The following is a 27,753-nucleotide window of genomic DNA, read 5'->3' as shown; positions in this document are numbered from 1 at the left end:
TGGTACATATACACAACGGGATATTACTCAGCCATTAAAAAGAATGCATTTGAATCAGTTCCAATGAGGTGGATGAAACTGGAGCCTATTATACAGAGTGAAGTAAGCCAGAGAGAAAAACACCAATACAGGATACTAATGCATATATATTGAATTTAGAAAGATGGTAATGATAACCCTGTATGAGAGACAGCAAGAGACACAGATGTATAGAACAGTCTTTTGGACTCTGTGGGAGAGGGCAAGGGTGGGATGATTTGGGAGAATGGCATTGAAACATGTATAATATCATATGTGAAATGAATCACCAGTCCAGGTTCGATGCATGATACAGGATGCTAGGGGCTGGTGCACTGGGATGACCCAGAGGGATGACATGGGGAGGGAGGTGGGAGTGGGGTTCAGGATGGGGAACACGTGTACACCTGTGGCAGATTCATGTTGATGTATGGCAAAACCAATACAATATTGTAAAGTAATTAACCTCCAATTAAAATAAATAAATTTATATTAAAAAAGCAAAAAAAATAAATGAAGTTATATTTATTTCCACATGCTAGCATTAAATGTAGAGAAGGAAATGGCAATCCACTCCAATGTTCTTGCCTGGAGAATCCCAGGGACGGGGGAGCCTGGTGGGCTGTCGTCTCTGGGGTCACACAGAGTCAGACACGACTGAAGCGACTTGGCAGCAGCATTAAATAATTGGAAAATAAAATTATTAAATCATCTTCATTCAAATTAGCTTAAAACTCATACAATTTTTGGAAATAAATTTAACAAAATGTGTGCAAGACATCAGTACTGAAAGAAATTTTAAAGGGTCTAAATAAGGGGCCTCCCTGGTGGCTTAATAGTAAAGAATCCACCTGCCAATGTAGGAGACATGGGTTCCACCCGTGGTCTGGGAAGATCCCACATGCTATGGAACAACTAAGCCCGTGGGCCACAACTACTGAGCCCACACTCTCTAGAGCCCATGCTCAGCAACAAGAGAAGCCACCACAATGAGAAACCCATGCATCACAACCAGAGAGTTAGCCCCAGCTCACTGCAACTAGAGTGCAACGCGAGTGTTGCTCATGCAGCAACAAAGACCCAGAAAAGCCAAGAAACAAACAAATAAAATTGTATTTTAAAAATATCTAAATAAGTGGAAATATAGACCATGTATGTGTCAAATACTCATAGTTGTTCAAGAGTCTATTGTCCTCAAATTGATAAAGCCAAAATCTAAAACAAAAGAACTTTTTTTTGTAGAAATTGACAAACTGATCTCAAGATGTTATGGAGGGCTTCCCAGGTGGTCCAGTAGTTAAGACTCTGCACTCCCAATGCAGGGGGCCTGGGTTCGATCCCTGGTCAGGGAATCTGGATCCCACATGTAGCAACTAAGATCCAGTGCAGTCAAATAAAATTTTTTTTAATATTATGGAAATGTAAAAGACCTGGAAAAGCCAAAACAAACAGGGAACTGTACTCAATACTTTGTAATGGCCTATATGGGAAAAGAATCTTTAAAAAAAAAAAGTGGATATTTGTATATAACTGATTCACTTGGCTGTATATCTGAAACTAACACAACACTGTGAATCAACTAAAGTCCAAAAAAAATTAAAACAACAAAACAAAGAGTTGGATCACTGACATTACTAATTTTATGATTTATTATACAGCTATAGCAATCAAAACATTATGAGATCATCATAAAAACAGCCAAACACACCACTGAAATAGAATAAACAGTTTAGAAATAGATAAAATATATATAGTTGGTTGATTCTTTGAAAAGATTCCAAGGCAATTTGGTTGGAAAAGGAAAAATGTTTCAACAAATAGTGCTAGACTAACTGGATAATATACCACGCTCAAATGTCAGGGCTTCCCTGGCGGCTTGGTGGTAAACAATTCGCCTGCCAATGCAGGAGACACAAGTTCCATCCCTGATCCAGGAAGATCCCACATGCTGCAGAGCAGCTAAGCCCACGCACCACAGCTACTGAGCTTGTTTTCTAGAGCCAGGGAGGCACAATGATCGAAGCCTGCGAGCTCTAGAACCTGTGCTCCACAGCGAGGGAAGCTACCACAATGTGAAGCCCACGCACCACAACGAGAGAGCAGCCCCAGCTCGCTGCAACCAGAGAAAAGCCTGAACAGCAATGAAGAGCCAGCACAGCTGAAAATAAATAAAAATTAATATTTTAAAAAAACTGGAGCCTATTATACAGAGTGAAGTAAGCCAGAAAGAAAAACACCAATACAGTATACTAACGCATATATATGGAATTTAGAAAGATGGTAACAATAACCCTGTGTACGAGACAGCAGAGACACTGATGTATAGAACAGTCTTATGGACTCTGTGGGAGAGGGAGAGGGTGGGAAGATTTGGGAAAATGGCATTGAAACATGTAAAATATCATGTATGAAACGAGTTGCCAGTCCAGGTTCGATGCACGATACTGGATGCTTGGGGCTAATGCACTGGGACGACCCAGAGGGAGGGTAAGGGGAGGGAGGAGAGAGGAGGGTTCAGGATGGGGAACACATGTATACCTGTGGCGGATTCATTTTGATATTTGGCAAAACTAATACAATTATGTAAAGTTGAAAAATAAAATAAAATTAAAAAAAAAATAAAAAAACACAATACGAGATGGACCTGAGACACAAAAGCTAAAACTACAAAGCTTCCCTGGGAAAACAGGAGATGAATATCTCCACAACTTTAGGACAAAGATTTTTATTTAAAGAAGATGTAAAAAGCACTAAACATAAAAGAAAAAAAATATTGATAAACTGTACTTAAAATACTGCTCATCAAAACACACCATTAAGATAATAAAAATAGAAGCTACAGACTGGGAGAAAATATTTGCAGTACTTCTCTGTCAAAGAAAGTGTTGCTATAACTATAAATTAGGACTGTAAATTGTAGACAGTACACATTATTAGTAACACAAACAACCCACTTTTTTAAATGGGTAAAAGGCTTGAATACATACTTCATAAAAGAAGATATACGGAAGGGCACTAATCACATGAAAGTGATCAGCATATTAGTCATCAGAGAAATGCAAAGTAAAACCGCAGTGAAATATCATCTCACACCCAACTAGAATGGCTAAAATTACAAAAGGATGATGCCAAATGTTAAGGATGTGAAACAACTGGAACTCTAGCAAACTGCTGCTAAGAATTTCAGATGGTACGACCGTTTTGGAAAGCTGTTTGGTACTAACATGAAGCTAAATAAAGATACACATACATATGATGAGAAATTCCATGCCTACATAAATATGCAAAATAAAGGAAATATATGTCCACAAAGAGACTAGAATGTTTCTAACACCTGCAGTAAATGCAGTCAATCATATGCCACCTTTAGGACTGAAGCACTCACTCCTCCAGCTTTGAGTAAGTTAAGTAACTAAGTGTTAGTCACTCAGTCGTGCCCTACTCATTGTGACCCCATGGACTACAGCCCACCAGGCTCCTTTGTCCATGAGATTTTCCAGGCAAGGATACTGGAGTGGGTTGTCATTTCCTTCATCCAGGGGATGTTCCCAACCAAGGGATTGAACCCGGATCTCCTGCACTGCAGGCAGATTCTTTACTGACTGAGCTACCCCCAGCTTTGAGGGATGTTGACAACTAAGAAAACAGCTGAATCCTTTTCTAGGAATTGCCCTCAACTGAAGAGAATCAGCTCATACAAGAGCCTTATGACACATGCCATGACTAGTCAATGCTAGGGAATAAAGTCTCATTCCCCAGCCTCAATGCCTCAAAGAAAGTATTTTCCAAAGACAGCTGTACTACATGTTCCATCTCATTCACTCTTCTTGTAATGATGACACTTCTCCATCGAGAAGCAGGTTTATGGTCTCTCCTTGGATCCAGAGGAATTTTGTATCTGTCTTGACTAATACAGTGTGAGAAATGTGCTGTGTGACTTCCAGATGGGATCATAAAAGGTGGTTTGGCCTCCACCTAGCTCCTTCTCACTCAGAGGGAGATGCTTTAGAAGCCTTGAGCCTATAGGATACATGTAAGAAGCCTGGCTACTCTGAAGCCTCCATGCTGGAGATATCAAGTGGGGAACTACACAGACACAGGAAAGCTGGAGGAGCTTCAGCTGTTTCAACTTTCTGAGTCTTCCCAGCCCAGGCACTGCACATGGGTGGAGAAGCATTTAGGTGACCCCAGCTCCAGCCACCATCTGAGGGCAACTTTATGAGACATCCTAATCCAGAACTACATAGGCAGGCTGCTTCCAAATTCTGAATTCTGACAGATAATAAATAATTGTGGCTTTAAGCCACTAGGTTTCGGGGTGATTTCTTCTGCAGCAAGATAGCTAATACACAGAGGGCAACTCTGAAGGGCCAGCCCAGCTCCCACTGTGTTGCAGTTCAGTTTCTTCTTTCACCCAATCCTGCCTGTCATTCCCCGTGAGTACTGATCCCTACACCACCTGTTGAAATTTTTAATATAGTAAAACTAAAACCTTCAACTCAGAATTTGTTTCCCAGGGAATCCAATCTCAGAAGTTTTCAGGTTTTTAAATTTTTTTTATTTTTTGGCCACACTGTGGCTTGTAGGATTTTAGTTGCCTGACCAAGGATCACCCCAGGCCCCATGTAATCCTAACCACCAGACTGCCAGGGAAATCACTCGGAAGTTTTATTTATTGTAGTTAAAAGGGAAAAAAAAAAAGGAAACCACCATCAACAGCAGACTGAATAAATGAATTATAGTATATCCATATAATAGACTATTCATTGTTTAGTAATAAAAAGATATACAACATCAATGAATCTTAAAAACATGTTAACAAGAGTATTCAGACATAAAAGAGTAAATCTTATATGGTTCTTTTTTGAAGTTCAAGGATAACAATTAATCTACGGTGATACAATCAGAACAGTGTTTGCCTAAAGGGTGGGAAGTAGTTGTGGGAAGACTGACTGGCAAGGAACACCTACAGCTACTATAAATAGAAAACACAGCCTAACATAAAACCTCACATTAAAGGCACCTCAATCTCTTTTACCTAATACATCATGTCAGATTCTCAACTAAAAATTACAGGGCATGCTGATAGGCAAAAAATGACTGAGGGGACAAGCCAACCATCAGAACCAGATTTATAGACAGCAGAGATTCTGGAATTATCAGACCAGGAATTAAAGATAATTATTATTAATATACTAAGAGCTTTAATGAAAAAATGGGCAATCTTTAAGAACAAGGAGGTAATATAATCAGATAAATGGAAATTCTAAGCAAGAATCAAAAAGAAATGCTGTAATCAAAAAACACTGACAGAAATGAAGAATTCCTTTGCTGGGTTCATCAGTAGACTGATAAGAATCAGTGCGCTTGAAGAATTCAGTAGAAGCTTCCCAAACTAAAAGGAGGAAAAAAAAAAAAACTGTGAAAAATAGAATATCTAAGAACTATGGGACAAAAGGTATAACATATATATAATGGGAATAGGAGAAGGAGTGGTGGTGGTTTAGTCGCTAAGTCATCTCTGACTTTGCAACCCCATGGACTGGCCTGCCAGGCTGGTCTGTTCATGGGATTCTCCAGGCAAGAATGCTGGAGTGGGTTGCCATTTCCTTCTCCAGGGAAATCTTCCCAACCCAAGAATTGAACCCAGGTCTCCTGCATTGCAAACAGATTCTTTACTGAGTGAGCTATAAGGGAAGTCCAACAGAAGTAGAGGAAAGAGCAAAAAGAACTGAAAAGACATTTTAAGTTTTGATGGCTGAGACTATTCCAAAATAAATGACAGACACCAAATCACAGAATCAGCAGTCTCAGAGTCAGAGAACACACTAACTCAGATAAAAGTTAAAAATAAAACAAAACCCTATACTTAGGCACCTCCTATTCAAACAGCAAAAAATCAAAGACAAAAAGATCATTTCAGAAGAAGTCAAAAGGGAGAAAAATACCTATAAAGCAACAAGTATAAAAGCTATACTGGAACTCTCCTCAGAAATCATGCAAGCAAAAAACGAGTAGAGTTAAATATTTAGTGCTGAATGAAAACAACAAAATATTCTGCATCCAAATAATTATCCTTTAAAAGTAAAGAAGAAAGACATTCTCAGACAGAAAAATTTAGGGAGTTCATCACCAGAAGACTTACCTTGCAAGAAATGTTAAAGGAAATTTATTCAGAAAGAAGGAAATGATACAGGTCAGAAACTCAGATCTACGTAAGAAGAGAATTAGAGAAGGAATAAATGAAGGTAAAATAAGTCTTCCAGTTTTTTTTTATTCTTAATCGATCTGATAACAGTTTGTTCAAAATAATAATAATAATGATACATGAGATGATTAAAGCTTATGGACAAATGAAATGAATGACAAGAAATGTTATAAAGAAAGAGAATGAGGAATTGGGAAGATCTGCTATAAGGTGGTGGCATTACTCATGGGACTATATATTATTACTAGAAAGTGAATTTAGATTAATTAATTATATATTATATATATATATTAATTAATTATATATTAATTAATATATATTGCAAACTTTAGGATGCTCCTAGGCATTCACCCAAATAAGTGTAAACTTGTCCCCACACAAAAAGCAGCACCTGAATGTTTATAACAATGGTATATATAATCACCTAAAACTGGAAGCAAATTAGATGACCTTCATGAATAGATTAAAAAAAAATAACACCTGTGGAATATCCATACAATGGCATATTATTTAGCCATAAAAAGAAATGATCTATGAAGCCCACAAAAGATATGGAGGAATATTAAACATGTTTAGCTAAGTGAAAGGAGCCAGTCTACATACAGTATGATTTCAAATATATCATTCTGGAAAAGCCAAAACTACAGAGACAGTAAAGAAATCAGGGGTTGGGGAAGGGAGGGTAGGATGAATAGGTGAAATGAACTGGATTTTCAGGGCAGTAAACTATTCTGTATGATCCTGTAACAGTGACTATCTGTCATTATGTATTTGTCAAAATCCACACAACACTATAACAGAAGAGTGAACCATAATGTCACCTATATATAATAATCATGTGTCAACATTGGCTTGTCTATTGAAACAAAAGCAACACATCAGTGTAAGATATTAATAAGGGAAACTATAGAGGGGGTGGGGTGATGAGAGAGAGAGACAGTAAATGGGAATTCTCTGTACTTTCTGCTTAATTTTTCCGTAAACCTAAAACTGCTCTAAAAACCACTACAATATTATAAAGTAATTAGCCTCCAATTAAAATAAATAAATTAAAAATAAAAAATAATAAAAATAAAAATAATTAGTTTTTTTTTTTTTTAAAGAGATATGGATTCTGATCTCAAACAGCTTACAATCTAGCAAGAGAAATTTAATTGAAACTGTTATGTGAAAAACTTCTGTGTAACCAAGGAAATGTGAAAATCTTTTTAAATTATAAAATATTTAAAATATGCAAGGTATAGGAAATAACAAGACATCTCTAGCTACCATATCCTGGTTTACAAGAGTAACTTTCTCTCAGATTTGCTTCAGACATTAGGGCTTCCCTGATAGCTTAGTCGGTAAAGAATCCGCCTGCAATGGAGGAGACCCTGGTTTGATTCCTGGGTCGGGAAGATCCCCTAGAGGAGGGATAGACTTCCCACTCCAGTATTCTTGGACTTCCCTGTGCTTCAGCTGGTAAAGAATCCGCCTGCAATGTGGGAGGCCTGGGTTTGATCCTTGGTTGGGAAGATCCCCTGGAAAAGGGAAAGGTTATCCACTCCACTATTCTGGCCCGGAGAATTCCATGGATTGTGTATGAGCAATGAAACTTTATACAAAGAGCTGAAACCCTTTGAGTTCCTTCATATTAATATTTCTTCACCCCCACCTACATATAACACTATTCTGAAATTATCTTCCCTGTCACAGTTTATATTATAAATATATCTAAGATAGTCAGTATGTAGCATTCGCATGTAATTTCTTAATTTAAAAAAAACCTAATAACTTTTAATGGTTACAGTTCTATTCTTGTTTTGTCTCTTCATTTTGGAGTAAATTTTGGTCATTTACATTTCTTTAAGAAAACTGCCACTTGACCAAAGTATCCTACCAAAGTAGGATAAGGTTTTCCATGGTATTTGCTTATGAGTTTCCTCACTAGTTTCTGTGTTTTTTTTGAAATCACTGTCTTATTTTAATATATATTTTATTAGGTAATATTTCAGAGTTGAAATATAAAAATAACACTTATCCCCATCCACAAATATACACAAGTAATTTCTACTTATTTTTTCCAATCTTTCTTTTCACAAGGATAAGCAAATATGAATCTATAGTCTTATTTTTTCCCCCGTTTTCTGTAGCTTGCTCTTACACTTAATGAATGTCAAAATCTTTTCATGTGGTTCAGAGAACTTCCACATCTTCCTTTACAGGTGCATTATATTCCATTATCTGATTGTGTCCTAACTTACTTAACCCCTTATCGATGGCACTTTCGTTGTTTTCAGTTGTTGCTTCAAAATTGCATTCTACACATTTTACTTCGCCCGTTGTACAAATCCATTTGTAGAATCAATTTCCAGACATGAAATTACTGAGCCAAAGAGTACACATTCGCATCTTGAAAGTAATTATCATCTCGCCGCAGGAGTGGTACTAATTTGTATTTTCGCCAGCAACACAACCCTATGTGAGGTCTGGGACAAAGTACAATGAAGACCTACCTACCATTTATACAAAAGGAAAAGGAAACCTCTAACGCCGTGATAAAATACCTTCATAAGGACCTGAAAATCCAGGTCTGAATTTAGAAACCGTGGGTTCCTCGGAGCCCTACCTCAGGAGGGCAGTGGCTGGCAGCTGCCCCTTCTTGCCTTCTGTCCGTCCTGCCCCACACTCAGGCAGCCTTGCGCTCACACAGGCGGACACTCCAGGCCACACCGGCAAGCTCTTCTCACACCACACTGTGAACAGCCTCCCCTCACAGTCAGGGGAGCCGGAGCAACATGGTTGGCCCCAGAGTGGATGACGAGAAAGGGAGGCACAGTCCCAGACGCGGGGCAGGGCTTCTGAGGGCCCGGAAGCTGACGAGGCGTGCAAGGGTTAGAACTAGTCTTAAGGAATCTCGCCGGAAATATATATATATATATTTTTTTTTTTTTTTTAATTTATCTTTCCGGAAAACTAGCTTCTGGTTTTGTTGATCTCAGCTCTTGTTTCTTTGATTTCCATTCTATTAATTTGTTCTTATTTTCATTACTGCGTAACATAGTTTAGAATTTACTCTTTTTTTAACTTCTAAAGTTAGAATGCTTATTATTTCACTGTCTTGATTTTTAATATATACCTAAAGCTATGTCATTCTAACTGTATTTTTATTTTATTGGAATATAATTGCTTTACAATGTTGTTTCTCCTGTAGAACAATGTGAATCAGCTGTATATAGACATACATTCCCCTCCATGTTGAGGCTCCCTCCCACCCCTCCCCATCCTATCCCTCTAGGTCACACAGAGCACCAAGCCCAGCTCCGAGCTCCGTGTGTTATGCAGCAGCTTCCCACTAGCTATTTTACACGTGGTAGTATATATGTCAATGCTACTCTCTCAATTTGTCCCACCCTCTCCTACATCTTCTGTGTCTTCATCAGTTCAATTCAGCTTAGTTCAGTCACTCAGTTGTGTCCAACTCTTTGTGACCCCGTGGATTACAGCACACCAGGCCTCTCTGTCCATCACCAACTCCCAGAGTTTACTCAAACTCATGTCCATTGAGTTGGTGATGCCATCCAACCATCTCATCCTCTGTCATCCCCTTCTCCTCCTGCCTTCAATCTTTCCCAGCATCAGAGTCTTTTCCAATGACTTAGCTTTTTGCATCAGGTGGCCAAAATATTGGAGTTTCAACTTCAACATCAGTCCTTCCAATGAACACCCAGGACTGATTTCCTTTAGGATGGACTGGTTGGATCTCCTTGCAGTCCAAGGGACTCTCAAGCGTCTTCTCCAACACCACAGTTCAAAAGCATCAATTCTTCTGTGCTCAGCTTCCTTTATAGTCCAACTCTCACATCCATACATGACCACTGGAAAAACCCTAGCCTTGACTAGATGGATCGTTGTTGACAAAGTAGTGTCTCTGCTTTTTAATATGCTGTCTAGGTTGGTCATAACTTTCCTTCCAAGGAGTAAGCGTTTTTTAATTTGTGTTCTATTGTCTGCCTCTCTATTCTCACCCTGCTGACAGGTTCATCTATACCATCTTTCTAGATTGCTCACATGTTAATTAATATTTAATGTTTGATTCCAACTATATTTTTAGCTGTGCACACAGTTGTTATAGAGAGTGCCTCCACTGAAGTTCTGAGTATTTTGTAATTTTCATTTGATTTCTTCTTTGCATCATTTAAAACAGTTTTTTCAACATTTATTTGAATCTTCTTGGTCAGTTTATACATTACCTTCTAATTGTATTGCATTGTAGTCACAAAACATAATCTATGAAATTGATTCTTTGGTACTCAGTAAGACTTTCTTCTGAAAATAATAAATTAACCTTTTTTTCCTGGCAATTCAAATATGTAAAATCTACTGTCCAGTTTGTTAGATATAGTTTTCAAATTTATGAACCTTTATTCATTTTCTCTACTTCATCTGTCAGTTTCTAACAGGAAAGCATTACTTTCAACCAACCTAATTGTAAATTTATCTGAATAAGCTTGCCTGTTTTGTTTTATATATTATGAATCTGTGTTATTTGATATAGGCACAGGGTTGGGCTTCCCAGGTGGCTTAGCAGTAAAGAATCCACCTGCAATGCAGGAGACATAGGTTGGACCCTGGTCCAGGAAAGTCCCATATACTACCGGGCAACTAAGCCCATATGCCACAATTATTGAGATTGTGCTCTAGAGCCCAAGACCCGTAACTACTGAGTCCAAGTGCTGCGTCTACTGAAACCTGCATGCCCTAGAGCCCGCGCTGCACAAGAAGAGAAGCCACTGCACTGAGAAACCCAGGCACTGCAACTAGAGAAAAGCCCAGCCAGCAATGAAGACCCTACACAGCCAAAAATAAAATAAGGAAAATTATTAAATAAAAAAGAATACTACTTAATAGTGGTATTTTTCTTTTCTCATTTTCTTTTATAACTCCAGTGAGATAATAACATTTCCTTACATTCTTTTAAATTGTGATAAGTAATACTTCCAGAAATTCTAGCCCTATTTTTATACCTTAATGCACATTATGGAAAATTAAATACTGGACATATGTGACACATTTCATGCTGCTTTGAAAAGTAGCAAAAAATACTTAAAATTCCAAATGGAAAATATGAATTCAATTTCTTCTCCTAAACTAGACAAAATTAGAATCTATTTTGAAATGTCTAGTTTGATTAAGTGGGGAAATAAAAATATCTTTTATTTATTAGTCAAAGAAATTCCATCAGGAAACTCTAGTGTCTAGCTCAGAGTCTTTAGGGATTTAAAAATCCAGGGATCTGTCATTTGTCCCAGACCAGGAATTTGAAATATTTGGGTGAAGATAAAGTTTATTATTAAATGAGAGGACAATGTTTATGAAAGCTTACTCCACAGTGGGGGAAAAAAACGAAAAAACTTAAATTAATACACAAAAAGTATAGCCTTTAAGGTGAAATTTGTTCAACATTAACTACCTGGTTACATATTCCAATAAACTAGTTAAATGATTGAATAAAAATTTCTCCTTATGGTCTGCTGCTGCTGCTAAGTCACTTCAGTCGTGTCCGACTCTGTGAGACCCCATAGACAGCAGCCCACCAGGCTCCCCCGGCCCTGGGATTCTCCAGGCAAGAACTCTGGAGTGGGTTGCCATTTCCTTCTCCAATGCATGAAAGTGAAAAGTGAAAGTGAAGTCGCTCAGTCGTGTCCGACCCTCAGCGACCCCATGGACTGCAGCCTTCCAGGCTCCTCCATCCATGGGATTTTCCAGGCAAGAGTACTGGAGTGGGGTGCCATTGCCTTCTCTGCCCCTATGGTCTAGTGAAGTGTAAATATTGAAAAATAAGAGCAGAGAGATATGGCAGTTCTTAGAACTGTTTCTGTTTCTATTTGAGCTAGTCAGCTGAAATTTATGATTAAACTTACTGCAGCTCCAGCTTGATAAGCTGAGTTTCAATCCAAAGGTCCAAACTAGATCAAGGGCATCTATTCAAGGTACATATCTGGGAGTGGAGAAAACTGCACTAAATTATCTAAAAATACATACATGAAAAATTTGAGTACCTACAGTGTACTAGATATCATCTTTAAATTGTAAATGTATTAACTAATCCTCATAACAGCCCTATAAGATGGGGTTTATATGTTTATTATATTTATAATACAATTAATAGAATGGAGGTACAGAAATGTTGAAACTGGCTCCAGTTTACTTAGTAAAAACCAGGCAGTCTGGCTGCACAACTTTTTTCCCCTACTCATGTAATTTTTCGACAACTATTATGTACACACTCTTAGTCACCATGTTATACAACAGATGTTCTTCAATAATATGTGTAATCAAAAACCCATGGGTGAGGTTAAATTCAGAATTCAAAAATCAAGGAAAAATTCACTAAACCAAAGTTCTGGTCTCTTAATTTAAAAAAGTGACTTGTAAAATGGGATCAGCTTCCCTGATAGCTCAGTTGGTAAAGAATCCGCCTGCAATGCAGGAGACCCTGGTTCAATTCCTGGGTCAGGAAGATCCCCTGGAGACAGGAAAGGCTACCCACTCCAGTATTCTGCCCTAGAGAATTCCATGGACAGTCCATGGGATTGCAAAGAGTCGGACACGACTGAGCCACTTTCACTTTCAATACTGATGTTAAAACAATGCATGCCCATCAGCCAATTACATAAGAAAATTTCTTCCTCAAAAAAGCCCTTCCCTTTCATAGGAATTATTTTCTTGATTTAAAAAGCGATTATATGAGGAAGCAAGAAGGGAGATTGGAAAAGGAGCAGAACAGAAGTGTACAACAGCAAGATTAAAACTAAATGAAAGTATAGCTGCCTAAAACCCAATTTCCTCCGTACTGGACTTTTTTTTTTAACCCCCATATGGAGTCTGTCCTCTACAAACAGTCACCTGAGTTTGATTTATTATCAAGTTTGTCTCTTGAGCAAATACGTACTTGAGTGAAATGAAAGCCAGGGCTTTCCAGGTGGCTCAGTGGTAAAGAATCCACCTGCCAAGCAGGAGACTTGGGTTTGATCCCGGGGCTCGGAAAATCCTCTGGAGAAGGAGATGGCTACCTACTCCAGTATTCTTCCCTAGGAAATTCCATGGACAGAGGAGCCTGGTGGGTTACAGTCCATGTGGTTGCAAAAGAGTTGGACATGACTTAGCAACTAAATAACAACAGCAAAATGAAAGCCAAGTATCTTTAACATGGATATTAAAAAAAAAAAACTCCCTCAAAGATACTTGTTAGAATTAAATGAGAGAAGGTATGTGAAGTTTTCAGCATACTACAGTAAAAAAAAATAACTGTAAGTTTTATAATAGTGAAATACATACATTAAAGTTCATTCTATAACCAAGCAACAGCAACTCCTAATTGAAATTTACTTACAGCAGAATTTAAATTTTTTTCTACTTTTTCACACAGAGGCCATTACTTCTTCATGAAAAATAAAAATGAGAGAGACATAATTGCCTAAACATTATATTAAACATAAACCATGGAAATATATTCTGTTTATATTGAAAATAAATTTTGAATGTGATAAAATTAATTTACCCCAAATTGTATGTATATGTTTATTTTTTCTAGGGAAGGCATTCATAGTTTTCATCAGTTTCTCAGAGATATCCAAGACGCTCCCCTTAAAAAAATAAGTTTAATAACAATTCACCTTGGGATTTCCCTGGCGGTCCAGTGGTTAAGAATCCACCTTGCAATGCAGGATACATTGGTTCAATCCCTGGCCGGGGAAGTAAGATCCCACGTGCTGCAGGGTAACTAAGCTCGAACATCACAATGACGATCCAATGCAGCCAAAAATTTAAAATAACAAAAACAACAATTCATCTCTATACCCAGTAAAGGGACAAGAGTGAGAGCATTCGATACTTCCATGAGATGGAATGGGACAGGATAGAAAGCGGCGGCAGAGAAGTGGAAAGGAAAGGAGTGAAGTGGAGGAACCAGAACTTCCTAACTAAGGCCATGTCCAACCATTGTGTACAAGGCAAAACAGTAACAGCAAACAGTACCAGTATTTCAATCTTTGTCTTTAGATGAGAACCCCCTTCTTTTCCACTGCTGCTGCTGCTGCTAAGTCGCTTCAGTCGTGTCCGACTCTGTGTGACCCCATGGACTGAAGCCTACCAGGCTTCTCTGTCCATGGGATTCTCCAGGCAAAAACACTGGAGTGGGTTGCCATTTCCTTCTTTTCCACTAGGTTTACCCAAAACTGAGGGATGTCCCTTACATAAAAAGCCTTCTTAAAAAAAAATCTGCTAGAGCAAGGAAATGTTTGTCTTTTCTGAAGAGCTGGTATGCTTTTATTGTTAAACATGAGTTCTCTGTTATTATGTTACTTGGATCTATGTTACTTATTATGCATTTTTGGCATAGTCCTCAGGAAACACAGGGATATGTTTTGTATTTGTTTTTAGCAACTCATTTGATTTTTATTTACTTTCTATCCTCAGTCTTGTCCTGTTCTTGTAGTGTTTTTGTACTTTGGTCCTTGTTTTACGGCAGATGGTGATTGCAGCCATGAAATTAAAAGACGCTTACTCCTTGGAAGGAAAGTTATGACCAACCTAGAAAGCATATTCAAAAGCAGAGACATTACTTTGCCAACAAAGGTCCGTCTAGTCAAGGCTATAGTTTTTCCAGTAGTCATGTATGGATGTGAGAGTTGGACTGTGAAGAAAGCTGAGCACTGAAGAATTGATGCTTTTGAACCGTGGTGTTGGAAAAGACTCTTAAGAGTCCCTTGGACTGCAAGGAGATCCAACCAGTCCATTCTAAAGGAGATCAGCCCTGGGTGTTCATTGGAAGGACTGATGCTGAGGCTGAAACTGCAATACTTTGTCTACTTCATGGGAAGAGCTGACTCATTGGAAAAGACCCTGATGCTGGGAGGGATTAGGGGCAGGAGGAGAAGGGGACGACAGAGGATGAGATGGTTGGATGGCATCACCAACTCGATGGACATGAGTTTGAGTGAACTCCAAGAGTCGGTGATGGACAGGGAGGCCTAGCGTGCTGCGATTCATGGGGTTGCAAAGAGTCGGACACAACTGAGCGACTGAACTGAACTGAACTGAATTGATTGTAGCTGTGGTCTTTGTAAGTTACCACAAATTTCCCTTTAAAAGTAGATATCTTATAAAGGAAGAAAAGAAGGGAAGGAGGAAGGAAGGGAGGTGGGAGGGAAGGAAGGGAGGCAGTTCTTAAAAGTATATCCTTTAGATAAGGTCTTATAAATTTAGTAGCCTTAATAGGATAAAACCTGCAGTTCATATTTTTTTTTAAAACCTCAAATTATTTTACAAACCTTAAATAAAGAAAAACAAATTTTCATCAAGTTTGAATTTTACTGTTTTTGTTCTGATAAATTTTCTCTTGCTTGTTCTTTAAACCCTACCAATACTGTGTTCTCTAAATATGGTCTTTGGGGGAGAAACACCAGATCTATTCTCAGTTATCACTCCATAAGCAGCCAACATTCATGACTCCTTTTGCTCTCAACAGTGGATCTTTGCAGGTATGCCCTGTGTTCCTGCTGGGTCTCTCAGCCTTCTCCCTGAAATCTTCTGTCTTCACCCACCATTTCATTAGAAACTCTCTCTCTCTCTCTATCTCTTTTTAAATAAAAGGGAATGCTCAGAACATCCAGCTTTGAATCCCTTTATGGAAAGGGACTAGCATTAGGATTATGGAAACTCTTTGTTATGAGGTTCTAGGGCTTTCCTTTAACATCATTCTTTGCTTAACACTGCTGCCCTTTACCTCCCTTTCTCAGGGTCAGCTCTACCATGTAACAGGTGACTAACAAATATCTATTGACTAAACAGGAAAATTGTTTTCTAAATGACATTAATTTTTAAGTAGCTTTCAATACCTGAAAAGTAGGAACTTTGTGTGAAAAACATGGTCATTTTATTTACAGTCCTAGTGAGAACATTCCTAAACTTTCTTCTTGAAATGAACTTTCATTCTGCATATGTTTAATTATTTGTGTATGTGTGTGTCCAAAACTATTTTTCTTCCTTAAAAGAAAATGAAAGTGAAAACTCACTCAGTCATGTCTGACTCTTTGCAACCCCATGGACTGTAGCCACTAGGCTCTTCTGTCCAGTGAATTCTCTAGGCAATTCTACTGGAGTGGGTAGCTGTTCCCTTCTCCAGGGGATCTTCCCAGGGATTGAACCCAGGTCAGCCACATTGCAGGCAGATTCTTTACCAGCTGAGCTAGCAGGGAAGTTTGTTAAGCTTGGATTTAGCTTAACAAACCTAAACATGTGCTACTAATGATCTTAATTATTACTCTGCAATTCATTTAATCAGGTGTTAAAGGAGCAGGAAGAGGCCAATTCAACTGGTTGCTCATCACCTTGCTCACTTACACACACACACACACATGCACTCACACACTCATGTATATACAACCATATGCTAGCCATAAATTGACCCTTGTCTTTTATATTTCATAAATGATTCTCAGCCTCAGCCTGGACATGGCACTTTCTAGTACTGGTATATCAGGTGGCAGCACAGAGGCTCAACACCTTCTCTTATTCTGAGTTAAAAACAGCAGGACAACATTACCTCTCTGGATCCTGATCACAAGCCTCCAGATGCCCAGTCCCAAAACAACGGCAGTCAGCAGGCCACACACGACGGCCACCAGCACCCTGAGGTTACATGCGTGGCTGGAAGCCATGGGGAATCCAAACCACAAACCAACGTCTGGGTGAAAGACAACTGGCTTCTTTTCTTCTTCAGCCAAGAACTTTAATCAAAAACTCTTCTAGAAAAACCACAATTGCTTCTCTCAGGGTTCTGTCAGTCAGATATCTTCATTAGGATTTCTGATGTTAATCAGGCAGGAAGCAGTTCGAATCACCTAATAAAAGGAACACAGTCTGCTTGCTATTTCCTCATCCTTCACTGAATGGGATCATGCAAAAAATGATTGGTGTTATGAGGAAGAAAGATAGCTCAGGGCAATAAAGGAGAAAGGGAGGGGATAGCTTAACAGAGTCAAAGTGCAAATGTCCTGACAAGCAAAAAGTAGGGAAGAAAAAAAAAAGGAAAAAACAAAAACAGAAAAGTCAGGAAGGCAGTGGACCTGGAGGGTCACCTATAGTTTAGCTTCCTCTTTTTTGTTAGGAGCCTCTAGCAGAGGTAGAGGAGAAGGCGGTGGCACCCTACTCCAATACTTTTGCTTGGAAAATCCCATGGACGGAGGGGCCTGGTGGGCTGCAGTCCATGGGGTCGCTAGGAGTCAGACACGACTGAGCAAATTCACTTTCACTTTTCACTTTCATGCACTGGAGAAGGAAATGGCAGCCCACTCCAGTGTTCTTGCCTGGAGAATTCCAGGGACGGGGGAGCCTGGTGGGCTGCCGTCTATGGGGTCGCACAGAGTTGGACACGACTGAAGCGACTTAGCAGCAGCAGCAGCAGAGGTAGAATCACAAACTGGACTCAAGACTGCCAGGAGAAATACCAACAACCTCAGATAGGCAGATGATACCACTCTAATAGCAGAAAGTGAAGAGAAACTAAAGAGCCTATTGATGAAGGTGAAAGAGGAGAGTGAAAAAGCTAGCTTGAAGCTCAACATTCAAAAAATTAAGATCATGGCATCTGGTCCCATCACTTTATGGCAAATCAGTTCAGTTCAGTCGCTCAGTCGTGTCCGACTCTTTGCAACCCCATGGATTGAAGCACACCAGGCTTCCCTATCACCAACACCCAGAGCTTACTCAAACTCATGTCCATTGAGTCAGTGATGCCATCCAACCATCTCATCCTCTGTCATCCCCTTTTCTTCCCACCTCCAATCTTTCCGAGCATCAGGGTCTTTTCCAATGAGTCAGCTCTTCGCATCAGATGGCCAAAGTATTGGAGTTTTAGCTTCAACATCAATCCTTCCAATGAATATTCAGGACTGATTTCCTTTAGGATGGACTGGTTGGATCTCCTTGCAGTACAAGGGTCTCTCAAAAGTCTTCTCTGACACCACAGTTCAAAAGCATCAATTCTTCGGCACTCAGCTTTCTTTATAGTCCAACTCTCATATCCATACATGACTAATGAAAAAACCATAGCCTTGACTAGATGAATTTTTGTTGGCAAAGTAACGTCTCTGCTTTTTAATATGCTGTTATGTTGGTCATAACTTTTCTTGCAAGGAGTAAGCATCTTTTAATTTCATGGCTGCAGTCACCATCTGCAGTGATTTCGGAGCCCAGAAATAAAATCTGTCACTGTTTCCATTGTTTCCCCATCTATTTCCCATGAAGTGATGGGACCAGATGCCATGATCTTAGTTTACTGAACGTTGAGTTTTAAGCCAACTTTTTCACTCTCCTCTTTCACTTTCATCAAGAGGCTCTTTAGTTCTTCGCTTTCTGCCGTAAGTGTGGTGTCATCTGCATATCTGAGGTTATTAATGTTTCTCCCAGCAATCTTGATTCCAGCTTGTGCTTCATCCAGTCCACCATTTTTCATGATGCACTCTGCATTTAAGTTAAATAAAAGCAGGGTGACAAAATACAGCCTTGATGTACTTTCCCGATTTGGAACCAGTCTGTTGCTCCATGTCCAGGTCTGACTTGCTTCTCGACCTGCATAAAGATTTCTCAGGAGGAAGGTGATGGCAAATAGAAGGGGGAAAAGTGGAAACAGTAACAGATTTTATTTTCTTGGGCTCCAAAATCACTGCAGATGGTGACTGCAGCCATGAAATTAAAAGATGCTTGCTCCTTGGAAGGAAAGCTATAACAAACCTAGAAAGTGCATTAAAAAGCAGAGATACCATTTGCCAACAAAGGTCCATATAGTAAAAGCTACTGGTTTTTCCAGCAGTCATGTACAGATGTGAGAGTTTTTCCATAAGGAAGGCTGAGTGCCGGAGAATTGATGATTTTGAATTGTGGTGCTGGAGAAGACTTTTGAGAGTCCCTTGGACTGCAAGGAGATCAAATCAGTAAATCCTAAAGGAAATTAACCCTGAATATTCATTGGAAAGACTGTTGCTGAAGCTAAAACTCCAATACCTTGGCCACCTGATGTGAAGAACAGACTCATTGGAAAAGACCCTGATTTGGGGAAGGATTGAAGGCAAAGGAGAAGGGGGTGGCAGAGAATGAGATGGTTAGATAACATCATCAACTCAATGGACATCAATTTCAGCAAGCTCTGGAAGATAGTGGAGGAGAGAGGAGCCTGATGTGCTGCAATCCATAGTGTCAAAAACAGTCAGACACGACTTAGAGACGGAACAATAACAAAAGCAAAGGCAGAGCCACAGGTTCTCCAGGCTGCCTAGAGATCAAACAGTGATGCCAACACATGATTCCAGTACTTGTGCTTCTTTAAGGAGCCCACGCTTTTGACAGTGACAGTTGGTGAGTGGGCATTATTGGCCCAGTGTGAATTTTGAAAAGCATGGAAGCCCAGCCTTATAACCCATCTGCTATGGGCTGAATTGTATTCCTCTAAAAATTCATATACTGAAGTCCCAAACTCCAGTACCTCAGAACGTGACCATAATTGGAGATAGGGTCATTAGAGCAGTGATCAAGTCAAAGTGAGGTCATCAGAGTATCCCTAATCCAATCTGATTGGTGTCCTTATAGGAAGAGGAAATTTGGACACAAGTATGCTTTGAGGGCAGAGAAGGCAATGGCACCCCACTCCAGTACTCTTGCCTGGAAAATCCCATGGATGGAGGAGCCTGGTAGGCTGCAGTCCATGGGGTCGCGAAGAGTCGGACACGACTGAGCGACTTCACTTTCACTTTTCACTTTTCATGCATTGGTGAAGGAAATGGCAACCCACTCCAGTGTTCTTGCCTGGAGAATCCCAGGGACGGGGGAGCCTGGTGGGCTGCCGTCTATGGGGTCACACAGAGACAGACACGACTGAAGTGACTTAGCAATAGCAATAGCAATGCTTTGAGGGAAGAAGATATAAAGGGGGGAAATGGCCATCTACAAGCCAAAGAAAGAGGATGGGGACAGAACCTCCTTTCCCAGCCCTCAGAAGGAACCAATGCTGCTAATGCCTTTAATTTGATCTTTTAGTCTCCAGAACTACAAAGCAAATTATTTCTATTGTTTAAGCCACAGCAGCTCGAGCGAACGAATCTACCATCTGAGTCACGGTCAGCTGGTGTCTCTGCTGCTGTTACTCTGACCCTCTCCTGCCCACAGACCCATCTTCCCTACCCTTCTCCGTCCTCAACTGAAAGAATGAATGAATGCATATCCACCTCTTCAATTATAGTGGATTGCAATTAGAGTTCTGTTCCTGGTAGAGTAGGAGAGGGTTTACAGAAGAGGACACATTTAAGCTGACTTTTCAACCCGCAAACAACTATGTGTTTTCCCTATTCTCTACAACACTCACTTAATCAAACTAAAGCTTGGATGGGCAAACCTATGGCTGATTCATGTTGATGTTTGGTAGAAACCAACACGATGTTGTTGTTGTTCAGTGCCCAGTCATGTCCAACTCTGGGACCCCATGGACTGCAGCATGCCAGTCCTCCCTGTCCCTCACCATCTCCAGAAGTTTGCCCAAGTTCATGTCCATTGCATCGGTGATGCCATCCAGCCATCTCGTCCTCTGATACCCTCTTCTCCTTCTGCCCTCAATCTTTCCCAGAATCAGGGATTTTTCCAATGAGGTGGCTGTTTGGATCAGGTGACCAAAATACTGGCACTTCAGCTTCAGCATCAGTTCTTCCAATGAGTATTCAGGGTTGATTGCCCTTAATATTGACTGATTTGATCTCCCAGCTGTCCAGGTACTCTCAGGAGTCTTCTCCAGCACCACTGTTCAAAGGCATCAATTCTCTGGCTTTCTGCCTTCTTTACAGTCCAGCTCTCACAACCATACATGACTACTGAGAAGACCACAGTCTTGACTATATAAACATTTGTAAGCAGAGTAATGTTTCTACTTTTCAACACACTGTCTAGGTTTGTCATAGCTTTCCTGCCAAGAAGCAATCACCTTCTGATTCATGACTGCAGTCACTACCTGCAATGACTTTACAGCCCAAGAAAAGGAAATCTGTCACTACTTCCACATTTCCCTCTTCTATTTGCCATGAACTAATGGGGCTGGATGCCATGATCTTAGTTTTTTTTAATATTTAGTTTCAAGCTGTCTCTTTCACTCTCCTCCTTCACCCTCATCAAGAGGTTCTTTGGTTCCTCTTTGCTTTCTGCCATTAGAGTGGTATCACCTGCATATCTGAGGTTATTGATGTTTCTCCTGCCTATCTTGATTCCAGCTTGTAACATCCAGCCCTGCATTTTTCATGATGTGCTCAGCAGATAGGCTAAATAAACAGGGTGACAGCAGACAGCTCTGTCGTTCTCCTTTCTCAATCCTGAACCAATCAGTTGTTCCACACAGGGTTCTAACTATTGCTTCTTATGTTTATTGTGTTCTAACCAACATCTATTTCTGCTTTATTGACTATGCCAAAGCCTTTGACTGTGTGGATCACAATAAACTGTGGAAAATTCTGAAAGAGATGGGACTACCAGACCACCTGACCTGCCTCTTGAGAAACCTATATGCAGGTCAGGAAGCAGCAGTTAGAACTGGACATGGAACAACAGACTGGTTCCAAATAGGAAAAGAAGGACGTCAAGGCTGTACATTGTCACCCTGCTTATTTAACTTGTATGCAGAGTACATCATGAAAACGCTAGGCTGGAAGAAGCACAAACTGGAATCAAGATTGCCGGGAGAAATATTAATAACCTCAGATATGCTGATGATACCACCCTTATGGCAGAAAGTGAAGAGGAACTCAAAAGCCTCTTGATGAAAGTGAAAGTGGAGAGTGAAAAAGGGCTTAAAGCTCAACATTCAGAAAATGAAGATCATGGCATCCGGTCCCATCACTTCATGGGAAATGGATGGGGAAACAGTGGAAACAGTGTCAGACTTTATTTTTCTGGGCTCCAGAATCACTGCAGATGGTGACTACAGCCATGAAATTAAGAGACGCTTACTCCTTGGAAGGAAAGTTATGACCAACCTAGATAGCATTTTCAAAAGCAGAGACATTACTTTGCCAACAAAGGTTCATCTAGTCAAGGCTATGGTTTTTCCTGTGGTCATGTATGGATGTGAGAGTTGGACTGTGAAGAAGGCTGAGCACTGAAGAATTGATGCTTTTGAACTGTGGTGTTGGAGAAAACTCTTGAGAGTCCCTTGGACTGCAAGGAGATCCAACCAGTCCATTCTGAAGGAGATCAGCCCTGGGATTTCTTTGGAAGGAATGATGCTAAAACTGAAACTCCAGTACTTTGGCCACCTCATGCGAAGAGTTGACTCATTGGAAAAGACTCTGATGCTGGGAGGGATTGGGGGCAAGAGGAGAAGGGGATGACAGAGGATGAGATGGCTGGATGGAATCACTGACTCGATGGACGTGAGTCTCAGTGAACTCCGGGAGTTGGTGATGGACAGGGAGGCCTGGCGTGCTGCGATTCATGGGGTCACAAAAAGTCGGACACGAATGAGTGCCTGATCTGATCTGATCTGATTATAATAATAAATATATCTATTATTTCTTCAATAATAAAGGGAATAATTTTCAATAAATAAGAAACATAAAAAGAATACCAAGCATGGTGCTATGCACTTTACATAGTTTATCTAATTTATAAATATGTACAACAATCCCATGGAATGGATACTTTTGCCCATTGCATGAATGAAGAAATGAGACTTGGGCAAGTACTACTCTGAATAGGAGCTCTGTGGTTAAGGACATGGGTGACATTAGGTTATGCAAAGGTAACAGCTTTCTTCAATTATAGATTTCTCAGAGTCTATCATATGCTTGTCTGGAACCCCATGGACTATAGCACACCAGGCCTCCCTGTCTATCACCAACTCCCAGAGTCCACTCAAACCCATGTCCATCAAGTCAGTGATGCCATCCAACCATCTCATCCTCCGATGTCCCCTTCGACTCCTGCCCTCAATCTTTCCCAGCATCAGGGTCTTTCCCAATGAGTCAGCTCTTCACATCAGGTGGCCCAAGTATTGGAGTTTCAGTTTCAACATCAGTCCTACCAATGAACACCCAGGACTGATCTCCTTTAGGATGGATTGGTTGGACCTTCTTGCAGTCCAAGGGACTCTCAAGAGTCTTCTCCAACACCACTGTTAAAAAGCATCAATTCTTCAGTGCTCAGTTTCTTTACATTCAAACTCTCACATCCATAAATGACCACTGGAAAAAACATAGCCTTGATTAGATGAACCTTTGTTGGCAAAGTAATATCTCTGCTTTTTAATATGCTGTCTAGGTTGGTCATAACTTTCCTTCCAAGGAGTAAGTGTCTTTTAATTTCATGGCTGCAATCACCATCTACAGTGATTTTGGAGCCCAGAAAAATAAAGTCAGCCACTGTTTCCAGTGTTTCCCCATCTATTTGCTATGAAGTGATGGGACTGGATGCCATGATCTTAGTTTTCTGAATGTTGACCTATTAAGCCAACTTTTTCACTCTCTTCTTTCACTTTCATCAAGAGGCTCTTTAGTTCTTCTTCACTTTCTGCCATAAGGGTGGTGTCATCTGCATATCTGAGGTTATTGATATTTCTCCCGGAAATCTTGATTCCAGTTTGTGCTTCTTCCAGCCCAGCATTTCTCATGATGTACTCTGCATACAAGTTCAATAAGCAGGGTGACAATACACAGCCTTGACGTCCTCGTTTTCCTATTTGGAACCAGATAGGTTTTCTGTTGTTCCATGTCCAGTTCTAACTGTTGCTTCCTGACCTGCACACAGATTTCTCAAGAGGCAAGTCAGGTGGTCTGGTATTCCCATCTCTTTCAGAATTTTCCACAGCTTATTGTGATCCACACAGTCAAAGGCTTTGGCATAGTCAATAAAGCAGAAATAGATGTTTTTCTGGAACTCTCTTGTTTTTTTCGATGATCCAGCAGATGTTGGCAATTTGATCTCTGGTTCCTCTGCCTTTTCTAAAACCAGCTCAAACATCTGGAAGTTCACAGTTCACATATTGCTGAAGCCTGGCTTGGAGAATTTTGAGCATTACTTTACTAGCGTGTGAGATGAGTGCAATTGTGTGGTAGTCTGAGCATTCTTTGGTATTGCCTTTCTTTGGGATTGGAATGAAAACTGACCTTTTCCCGTCCTGTGGCCACTGCTCAGTTTTCCAATTTGCTGGCATATTGAGTGCCACACTTTGACAGCATCATCTTTCGGGACTTGAAATAGCTCAACTGGAATTCCATCACCTCCACTAGCTTTATTCGTAGTGATGCTTTCTAAGGCCCACTTGACTTCACATTCCAAGATGTCTGGCTCTAGGTGAGTGATCACACCATTGTGATTATCTGGGTCGTGAAGATCTTTTTTGTACAGTTCTGCTGTGTATTCTTGCCACCTCTTCTTAATATCTTCTCCTTCTGTTAAGTCCATACCATTTCTATTCTTTATTGAGCCCATCTTTGCATGAAATGTTCCCTTGGTATCTCTAATTTTCTTGAAGAGATCTCTAGTCTTTCCTATTCTATTATTTTCCTCTATTTCTTTACACTGACCACTGAGGAAGGCTTTCTTATCTCTCCTTGCTATTCTTTGTAATTCTGCATTCAGATGCTTATATCTTTCCTTTTCTCCTTTGCTTTTTGCTTCTTTCTTTTCTCAGCTATTTGTAAGGCCTCCTCAGACAACCATTTTGCTTTTTTGCATTTCTTTTCCATGGGGATGGTCTTGATCCCTGTCTCCTGTACAATGTCATGAACCTCCATCCATATTCATCAGCCACTCTATCAGATCTAGTTCCTTAAATCTATTTCTCACTTCCACTGTATAATCATAAGGGATTAGATTTAGGTCATACCTGAATGGTCTAGTGGTTTTCCCCACTTTCTTCAATTTAAGTCTGAATTTTGCAATAACGAGTTAATGATCTGAGCCACAGTCAGCTCCATGTTGTTTTTGCTCACCATATAGAGCTTCTCTATATAATTAGTCTGATTTCTGTATTGACCATCTGGTGACATCCGTGTATAGAGTCATCTCTTAGGTTGTTGGAAGAGGGTGTTTGCTATGACCAGTGCATTCTCTTGGCAAAACTCTGTTAGCCTTGCCCTGCTTCATATGCTCATATACCTTGTAAATTATCATGTTCGTCAGATTATTTGACCACAGAATCCTCTTCCTGAGAAGAACCTTTCAGAGGTAGCATTCTTAGGAGTGTGCTTTGGAAGCACTGCCCTGCATTAACATCAGCAGAATGGTCTTAGTTGAGCAGTGTGACTGTAGGCACTGGTCATGTGTATGGAATGCCACGTGTTAAAGGCATTCATCTTGTGTCCATTCCAGCTATTTTGAAGGGGTTGTACTTTGGTGGTTGAAAACCAATTTTGGTGGTGCTCATTTTCTTTTCCATACCTGACAGAAGTGCTGGAATCCTGGGATCTTACAATAACCATAGCTTTTTAGTGTCTCCATGTTTTCATCTTTCCTAGTGCCTCAGATGGTAAGAATCTGCCTGCAGTGCAGGAGATGAGGATTCAATCCCTGGGTTTGGAAGATCTCCTGGAGATGGAAATGGCAACCTACTCTAGTATTCTTGCCTGGAGCATCCCATGGACAGAGGGCCTGACCAGCTACAGTCCAGGGGGTCACAAGGAGTCAGACACAACTGAGTGACTAACCCTTTCACTTTTATCCTATCTAAAGGTCACCTATCCAGATGGGCACTCTAGAAATTCATGAAGAAATCCCGAGGCACAGAAATTTACATGTTAACATTTTCATAAGAGCATTTATTTCTATTGGTTATTGACAAATATTAATATAAAAAGTCATTATTTTATACCATATTAGGGTGAAAAAGGGGAGAAGGCAATGGCACCCCACTCCAGTACTCTGGCATGGAAAATCCCATGGATGGAGGAGCCTGGTAGGCTGCAGTCCATGGGGTCGCTAAGAGTCGGACACAACTGAGTGACTTCACTTTCACTTTTCACTTTCGTGCATTGGAGAAGAAATGGCAACCCACTCCAGTGTTCTTGCCTGGAGAATCCCAGGGACGGGGGAGCCTGGTGGGCTGCCGTCTATGGGGTCGCACAGAGTCAGACACGACTGAAGCGACGGCAGCAGCAGCAAGGTGACAAAGAAGGAAAGGAAAAGAACTACACAGGGATCGATTCATTCATTCATTGTATTCATGCAGACTTCACTCTAGGTTCTGGGGATAAAGCAGTGAACAAGAGAGGCAGGTTCCCTGCTCCCCCAGCTGCCAGGAAGACCTGGATTTGTACTGACTTTTTCTCTGTCTTGCTCTGTGACTAGGGACAAGCTACATTAGCTTCTGAATCTGTTTCTTCACACTTTTTTTTTAAGTAAGATTTTTCTCTCTATGTTTTAAAATGCATTTATTTGTGGCTGTGCTGGGTCTTCATTTCTGAATGCAGGCTTTCTCTCATTGCAGCCTGCAGGGGCCACTCTCCAATTGTGATGCTTGGGTTTCTCTTTGCATGGCTTCTCTTGTTGCTGAGCATGGGCTCTAGACACAGGGGCTTCGGCAGTTGCAGCACATGGGCCCATTAGTTGTGGCACACAGGGCCACATTTTAAACAGCCTACTTGAGGCCTTTCCTTCCTGAAAATTTCTGTCCTAAAGTCATGGGGATATAGAGGACCAGTAGCCCAGAGCAGATATTAGAATTCAACTGAATAAGGAGGGGATTTACAGTGGGGGAGTGCAAAGGATGGGGAGAGCCTGGCATGAGATGTCAGACCCCAAACAGCATGAATAAAGCATCGATGTGATAGGAAGAGGCAGCCTGGCATGAGGTATCAGAAGCAGGTGAGGAAGGTGTCCAGGTGAGAGACAGTCCCTTGTGGGAAATCAAAGCTAGAACAGAGAGAGGAGGGCAGTCCTTCAGAGATCAAGACGGGTCAGGAAGACATCTACATGGTGGGCTGACTGATATGGGAACTCAGACCCATGGTTAGTGAGAAGGGTATCCATGCAGAGTGGCAGCCTAGAATAGGGAGTCAGACCCCAAGCAAGAATAAAAGAGTGTCTACACATGGGTGGAGGTGGGGATGAAAATCAAAGGTTAGTTACATATAGGATGATCAAACTTGGGAATGTTTAAGAATAATCAGAGCCAGTTTCCTTACTCAAGAGAGTAACAACAATGCAAAGGAAGAAAACTTGAATTCCATGAGAATTTCAAAACAAGTAATCAGAAACATGGAGAAAAAAAAGAAAAACTGCATGCAATCAATTCTGAAGGAAGCAATATGCTCCAGGGAAAGTAGATGTCAGACAAATGCATAAACACAGTCATGAACTTCTCATCCAAAAGCTGAAAACTTATGGCTACAACAGAGACAAGTATTCAAAGAAAGTATGTGATATTCTCTTTACATTCTCAGTCGTTTCCAACTCTTTGTAACCCCATGGACTGTAGTTAACCAGGCTCCTCTGTCTATGGCATTTTCCAGGCA

The 27,753-nt window shown here is 40.5% G+C and overlaps 1 protein-coding gene across 1 annotated transcript in view; it reads right to left on the bottom strand.

Moving 5' to 3' along the window:
- Nucleotides 1-17,155, bottom strand: part of ADGRG7 (adhesion G protein-coupled receptor G7) — a 63,263-nt gene extending 46,108 nt beyond the window's left edge. The window contains exon 1 of the mRNA NM_001083702.1: nucleotides 16,815-17,155. Coding sequence (NP_001077171.1) covers nucleotides 16,815-16,929 — 115 coding nt within the window. The 5' untranslated portion in view covers nucleotides 16,930-17,155. The remainder of the gene's footprint in view (nucleotides 1-16,814) is intronic.
- Between the last annotated feature and the right edge of the window lie 10,598 nt (nucleotides 17,156-27,753).

This window comes from Bos taurus, chromosome 1 (assembly GCF_002263795.3).
Source record: "Bos taurus isolate L1 Dominette 01449 registration number 42190680 breed Hereford chromosome 1, ARS-UCD2.0, whole genome shotgun sequence".
NCBI classification, from domain to species: Eukaryota; Metazoa; Chordata; class Mammalia; order Artiodactyla; family Bovidae; genus Bos; species Bos taurus.
Note: the sequence above shows the minus strand (reverse complement) of the source record. Positions and strands in the feature narration are given on the sequence as shown.